Source organism: Haemaphysalis longicornis, unplaced genomic scaffold, assembly GCF_048455015.1.
Source record: "Haemaphysalis longicornis isolate Haplotype H1 unplaced genomic scaffold, Haemaphysalis longicornis Haplotype H1 scaffold_2, whole genome shotgun sequence".
Taxonomy (NCBI): Eukaryota; Metazoa; Arthropoda; class Arachnida; order Ixodida; family Ixodidae; genus Haemaphysalis; species Haemaphysalis longicornis.
Window position 1 is genome coordinate 183,363,979 of NW_027526295.1, and position 7,696 is coordinate 183,371,674.

At 50.6% G+C, this 7,696-nt stretch overlaps 1 protein-coding gene across 1 annotated transcript; it reads right to left on the minus strand.

Annotated features, from left to right (window-relative positions):
* Window positions 1-344: 344 nt before the first annotated feature.
* Window positions 345-1,700, minus strand: LOC144168436 (uncharacterized). The gene has a single exon (XM_077697424.1). It carries the CDS (start codon window positions 1,698-1,700, stop codon window positions 345-347), a length of 1,356 nt encoding a protein of 451 aa, XP_077553550.1.
* Between the last annotated feature and the right edge of the window lie 5,996 nt (window positions 1,701-7,696).

A 7,696-nucleotide genomic window follows, 5' to 3' on the forward strand; every position in this document is an offset into this window, starting at 1 on the left:
AATCTCCATGACTGTCCCGCGATCATTAGGTCACATACGATAAGGCGTCCCTCCGAATCAGTGGATACAAATTCCACACAGCATTGGAGGCGCTTGTTTAGAAAGAGCATGCACCCAGCAGATAACCCTTTGGCGTGGCTAACGCACACTTCGTACTCTGATTGAAAAGGAGCTAGAGCTTCCGCAGTCCCTTCATCCGACTGAATTTTTGTTTCTTGAATGGCCAATATATCAAGCTTCCAACCCCGCATTAGGTGAAGAAGCTGGCCTTGACGCCTCTTGTTGCGTAAGCCACGGACATTTAACGTTCCAAACTGAAAAGAAAGAGCTCCCACCATGACAACCTACAGCAGTACTGTAGCGTCTCTACCGCGCCTACCCACAGTTCCGTCAGGATCTGGAGGCCGGGCAGCAGGACGGCGACCAGTAGTTGCACTTTCCGTAGCCGGGGAGGCAGCCAAAGCTGCCCCTGATGATGATGCAGGGTCGGCAACTAGAGGAGCCTCTGAGCTTATGAGGCCTGTATCGCAGGAGGATGTGGCACCCGGCGCCAAAGCCGTCGATAGCACCGCCGAAGCAGCAGGAGCAGGATCCGAAGCATCCCTGGCAAGGAACTTCTTCGCCTGCTTCGTCTCCATGACCACTGGTTTTCCACCCGAAGCCTCAGCTTCATCAAGGGGCGCAGGTCGCTTTTTGGTACCAATGTCAAGTTCCATTTCTTCATTCTCCGTCGACGGTGGTCGATCCAGGTAAGGTGGCGACTCGGCCCATGTTGCAGGCAAGACCGCAGCGTTAGCGCCCCCTCCTTGATCTTCAGGTGGTACCAAACGGGACGCATTCTCCGTGGGCACCGCAGGAGCCCTATCTTCTCGCCGCTGCTCCGCAACAGCTTCCCCTGAAGAATCCACGACCTCACTCGCATCCATGATGTGAGATGAAACAGTGTCATCTTCCGCTTCGCGACCCGAACGAAGCTTGTCTGCGTAGGTTTGCACACACGCTGATGACAAGTGGCCGTAACGGTGGCATTTCTTGCAACGCGGAGTCTTGCACTGCCTCCTTATGTGGCCTACCCTATTGCAGCGCAAGCAGAGTGGCGGACGCCCAGGAATCAAGATGAGAGACTGTTGACCGTAGACGTCCAGTAGGTGCGGCAGCGAGTTGACTGAGATTCCATCCTTCAGAGTGAATGACACGTCTCTGTTGGTCATCTGCCAAGCCTCCATGCCATCACACCGCCACATTTCTCTTGTGATAGACTGAACCGTGCCATACGGTTCCAGCGCTTCTACAATTCGGCGTTGCTCTATGTGCGGGGAAAGCCAAAGAAGCTTCATTTTGATATTCCTGCCCTCAGGATCAATGACCAGGCACTTGAGGCCTTTGACCGCAAGTTCGCCTCGTTCTACTAGCTTTTGTTTCGCTGCACCGTTGACGCATGTGACAAGCCACAAGTGACTCATCTGATATTGACCACAAGCAAGAATGTCCTTGGTGTCTAGAACGGCAAGCAAAGCATCGCGAAAGTCCGGGGCACGGTACGGTCGGCCAGACAGGTCAGCATGCAAGAACACGGAGTTTAGAACGGTGTTACCAGAAGGCAGACGGGGAAGTACGACCTTGTAGGTTCCGGAATCGTCAGATGACGCAACTTGAGTACCTCGGCCCAAGGCCGATGCGCTGTTTCCAGCAGAATGCATTGCAAACGTGGCCGTAGCAGCCGTCGTCGTCTTCTTCTGAGCCACGGAGCCGGACGCGAAGGCCTTGCTAATATAGGGTATATATTGTACAACCAGTTGACACTTTTATTTAGTTTTGGCATTTCAAGCAGCTTAGGTGACTGTTTGTTGTACTGCGATCGTGCAGTAAGCGTCGCCCGAGTTTCCACAGTAGCTCACGTCTAGCAATTGCATTTCGTAGACGGAAAAGCGTTCGCAGATGCGTAGTCGTGCTGCTGACCGCTGTGCTTGTTCGCCCAGCGCAAAAAAGTGCTTCCCGCGCCCTAGTTTTACGCTGTACGGTAAAAATATCAGTTGATTTTATTTCCTTAGTACCTATATTGACTTCGCTGACTCTTCTCCCGCCTTCAAGAGGCCTTATATTTTCCTACTGGCGTACCAGTCAGCGAAGCGTCGCATGTGCGCTTGTGCAGCGCTTGTGTGAAGCGACCTTGACTTGGAGCTAGATACAGTGTACAAACAAACCAAGTAAAGAAAGGCACATTCTTCCATTCACAAACGTGTCCTGGCTTCGTTTCAACTAAGCGAACGAATTGCGACCAGGCAATTTTTTGTTAACCTCCTTGATTGCGACGACCCGCCGGCGGCCGGCGGACGAAACGCTAGGCCGACTGACTCTGTCGGCCGGGGAGCCGTGCAGTAGCGCAGCCGTGGCGCAGCCAATTGCCAGCTCATCCCCTCCTGACGTCACATGAAAATGCCACAGAAAATGGGCGAGCTTAAAGAGAGGAAGACAGCATTTTCGAATTAGTTTTTCTACTAAATAAAATCGCGTAAACGCGCCTATAGAGTGGTCGAAACATGGCCTGGGGACTCCGGACTACAATTTGCGCTAGTAATCCCGCAATGTTTACATATCACTTCAGTGTCCCTTTAAGTTCGGTCCTATGGCACCAATTTTCAAAACAAACATATTGGCGAAGGGTAGAAAGTAATTACAGCGAGGGTGCCTCCTTATCTGACGCCCTTGCTGGTAAGGGCCGGTCCAAAGTGTTCGGAACTCAATACGCGTCCACGGTCAATAAATTTGATCGCTTGGTGGAAAAACGGTGTTCTAGCTGACGAGAAAAAGAGGGTACGTTTCTGGGATGCATTTCTGTTTGGTGTTACTTTTGAATTGTTATTTAGTTTTTTTCAGCGGAACTGTTGTACAAGTTCGGTGTTGCAGAAAAAAATACCAATAAAATTCGGAACGCTCGTGAGTGCGTGCCTCGCGGCGACCGCTTTGCGCTCCCGGCACGCGCAGCGCCATCGTCAAGCGCTACCGCGCATGTAATGCTTGGCATGAGGAACACGGCGATACCGATGAATATGACGATGACTACAACTAGCACAGTGCAAAGAAACGCCTCAACATGTAAATAAACAATTTCAAACTTGTATACAAATTACTGGTGATGCGCCCTTCAGTAATCACGTAGAAAGAAATCCGGCAGCTTCGCTATGCTTCAAGCCTTGCGCGACGTAGCGCAAGCTGCGCCAGTTGAGTTGGTAGAAGTCTACAATGCTGAGGATGACTTTGCATCCCCCACTCGCCTCGAAGAAGACGGCGACCTCTTCGATGCATATGACGACGATTACTAGCAGCGCAACTATGCAAATAAACAGTGATACTGAAACTTAACTATGTGTCCGGCAATGATCACCTACAACAGCTTCGCCATTCAAACGCGTGAGTGCAAGGTTCCCTGAATTTTACCCTACCACGCAGCTTCTGCATGCAGTTCGTCGCAGGACATGGCTCCAACGTCGACGGGAGTCGTTAACATGAATGCGGACCAGTAAGCTCGCAACCTGCGGTCGAACTTCGTGTTGCAAACGAGCAACGATAACAGTGCGCGTCCGCGACATCAAGACGGTACTAAAACGGAGATAACGAGACGTATTTCGTAACGCGCCACCGGTATAGGTCGTCACACCGCAGTCGTCGCAATACACGACACGCGACCACGAATGAGCCGCGAAGAGCGCGCGGAGGGATTAGTTTCGTCACTCCCGCATCGCCTCGTACGTGCTATTTATATATGCACCGCGCAATGTCCGTGGAAAGCGATATGCGAGAGCGTAATATCGCGGGAACGCATAGGAACCAAAAATGCGCCGACCGATCGAAGCGACGGCCGCCGCTGCCTAATATGTGCCAGACACGCTATCATAAGCCACGTCGTGTAAAGCTGCCTCATCTTCGACGATTCGGCTGTTTGTCAGTGTCAGCAGCCGCATTAAAAAGGCACCGGCGGCTGATTTAGAAATAACTGCAACCGAACGACGCCTGCATTCGGGCACCTGGTTCGCTCGGCTCTGTGGCCGCACGGGTTTGTGCGTGTGTGCGTGTGTACTCCAAATGCCGGTGTCAGCAGCCAAAGCTCCGATTTATCGACTCGTAGCGTTTCACGTTGATAGCAGCTGCGGCCATCAATCATGCGTGGAAGGCGATCGAGATCCGCGGGCTCCCGCGACATTCCTATCTTTCTTACTGTGGTACAGTTTACATTTTTGCATGCTTGGATCCGTCGCAGTGAAGTGTACGCTCCGGCCGTTTTCAAGAATGCACGGAGAGGTTCCCGGAGAGTGGGAGGGGGCCTTGCAACAAGGGAGGTTCAGTTTCACCGAGCTGACAGATGAAGGGAAAGGCGGGGCGAAGCATAAATCTCTGTTTAAAAAAAAGAGAAACCAAAACTGCCGTAAAGAATGCAGCCACGAGAAGCGCATATCAGCTTGTCAGTGCAACTAGCTGCATAACGGACGAATTGTTTTAAAATACGTTGGGAGAATATTAGAGGGAAGGAATTCTGCTTTGACTGAAGAGGTAATGCCTGGTATAAACAGCGCAGGTGGGTGAACAACTTGGCCGCTCAAGCCGGGTAAGCGGAAGCTAGATCACGACAGTATTTTTTTTTTTATTGCGAAAGCACTACTACCCGCTTCGCGGCAAATTCGTTGGGGTCGCTTGGGAAACAACGCATGGGTAGTTAGTACTCTATTTAACGGCGATTTCGTTTAAGAAGCCTCCTTAATGAAGCCTCCTGCATTTTCCGATTGATGACTCGCTTGCGTGAAGGTCAATACTTCGCAGTGGGGGTGCCATGTGAACACGGCGGTCCCACGTTGGGCCTAACTTCACACTTCGAGGTCTAACGTTGTCCACCGGTACCCACAGCACAACGCACAATGAGAGTGACGTCGTGAGGCACGTCGTGAGGCTCAACTTGCAGGTTGCCTAACTTTAATCCGAAGCATAAGACATTGGGCCTATGGTCATGCTGCGAACTATAGGCACGTTGCACCGGACAGGGGCCGGTGTGAGCGCAGCACTTTTCCTATTAAAGTTGTCTCTAGCGCACGCATCGGTAAAGGAGTGGCGATTGTTCGACCCGTTACTGCCTGCAGCATGCATGCCGGGCCAACGAGCTATGGGGTTGACACTGTGACACGGTGTAAAGAAAGACGGTCATCATGAATGCATCAGTTTCTCCCTGCCATTTGTATTATCTGCAATCTGGCTGGTCGGCTACAATATCAACCGCTAACGTATTTTCGTCTATGCCACTTAAACTGTTCGTTCTTCTCGGCCTTGTTATCATGACGTTACCTTAGATGCCTTCTTTGTGTGGGCACCCGCGTGTGACTCGTGATAATCACGGCTGTTGCCGTCTAGGACAGGGCGCCCACACTTGCGTAATATGAATGCTACAAACCGAGCCCGTGATATGCGTGGCATCTTTACTACAAGAAATGACCCCCCGAACCACCAGGATATAGAAAACGGCGCTGCTGCTTGCGAGGCAAACATCAGCGCAACGTGCCTATAGCGTCGTGAACCGGTACCCACGAGTTCAAGCGCAAGACATCAAAACGAAACTTTAGGCCTAAGCCGCGCCTACCTGAAAGTTGCTGTTGGCAATTTAGTGAGAGAGAGGGGGGAGGGAGGGAGAGAGGGAGGGAAGGGGAGGGAGAGGGAGAGGGAGAAAAGCAAACGGAAAGGCCGAGAGGTTATCCAGGCTTAGAGCCCGGATTGCTACTCGACACTGGGGAAGGGGTGTGCAGGGGATAAAAGAGAGGGCCGGCAAAAAAGAGGAGAAAAGAGCTGGGCCGCGCACACACTTTAGTCCCTTTGCGGGCACTATAGATTTTCCATTAAGCCTGTGTCCTTCATAAAACGCAAAAAAATTACACCATCTTCCCGTAGGGGAACCCTGTATGCGAAGCAGCCATGGGGTCGACTGAAGTTTACATTAGTTTTCAGTTCGTCGTTTCCGTTGACGTTCAGCTTCGCGTGCCTTCGTTGTATCAGTAGCTTCTTGACGTAGTTTGAATGAGTGAAGGACATAAGGCGCGTTCGTAGCACATGCTCTAGTCTCGGTTTGTAGCGCAGTGGGAAGAGCGCCACGTACCTCCCGTTGCGGCCAGAGTCGTGGGATCGAAACCGGGCGCCGCCGAACTATTTCTTTTTATAGTGGACTGCGCTGACGTCAGCCCTAACGCTGACGGGGCTGAAGAGACGCGCATGCGCAGTAGAGTGCGGACGCCGGACGACAAGGGAGGGAGGAACACAGCACCGAGCGTAGGATGCTCCACATCTAAAAAGGCTCTTTTTGCGTTCTGCGAAGTCGATTGTAGGGGTCGGTGTCCTAGAATAGTCTCTACTGTGAATGATTGATCGTCCAATAGGTTGAGCTCGGCGGCCAAAACATATATTTCCGATTAATACTCTGGCAACGACAAAGCACATGTTCGATTGTCTCTTCAACCTCGCAGGCGTCGTAATGGGCACTACTGGCCATTCCGATGTGGAAGGAGTAGGCTTTTGTGAAAACCACTCCCAACCACAGTCTACAAAGTAAAGTAGACTGTGATCGAGATAGCCCACACGGAAGACGGCGCTGGAGTAAAAGGTCCTGGTTATGGAGGCACGGATGCACAAAGTCCGGTGTATTGCATTGAGTAGTGGAGGGGCCTGCGCGCGAACTGACGAAGCAGCCTATCGATAGGTATACCCCTATAGGAGAGCTTACCCGCAGTGGTCTGATTGAGAATAATGTACGCTGGGGAATCAATCAATCAATCAATCAATCAATCAATCAATCAATCAATCAATCAATCAATCAATCAATTTGAGAGCTTGCACTAAAAGGTCTACTACAAGAAATCTGTGTCAAAAAAAAAAAACATGAGGAGGAAAATTGAGCGATAAGCAAACAGAGCGCTTGTTCACAACTGAATTTCCACACGGAGGAACATCTATACATACCCAACACGCGTCCCAAATTGATACTCGGCGTCTCGCCACAGATTCTCTCCCAAACACCATATTTCTTTTGATTTGGTGTGAGTGATTACTGGCTTACCCATTCGTCTCTGCGTTTCTTGATTGCGTGAACGTCGAATATGCGCAGTTTGTTCATCCCTTAACGCACGTCCTCGCGATTTTAGTTTTTTTTTTTGCCTTTTCAAAGATGAAGAAAGATATGTGCCCGTATTCCAAATCCCGTGTGCATACTCTGAAGCCTACCAAGGGGCTACATACCAACACAGGAGTACACACGTGTTAGTAGATCATTCAAAGATAGCACAGTAAAAAGGACATGGACGGAGACAAGACGACAAGGACTGCGCTGATCAGTAATAATAGTCAATATAGTAATAGAATCCAAGCATAGATGGACACATTGTAATAAAGAAATCACGTTTCACAGGAAGCATGCCAAGTGACGCGCCGTTTTCTGCAGAGTTTTGCTTCGTATGTGGGAATAAAGATACGGAAAGCGGTTGTTCCCCGGTAGAAATTGTAAGGGCGCACGGTGACTACGGAGCTGCTATAATCTGGTGGTCGACCGGGATGTGACTACATACCTGGTAAATGTCGTTGTCAAGAGCTCTGGAGAACGCATAAGACAGCAAATGTCTGCACATGATGCCGGTGTGGTACAGTATTGGCAAGTAAACCCATATTGTGC

Bases quoted from the DNA above. Each gene is read 5' to 3' on its own strand.
- LOC144168436 (XM_077697424.1), bottom strand. From the start codon at position 1,700: ATGCATTCTGCTGGAAACAGCGCATCGGCCTTGGGCCGAGGTACTCAA.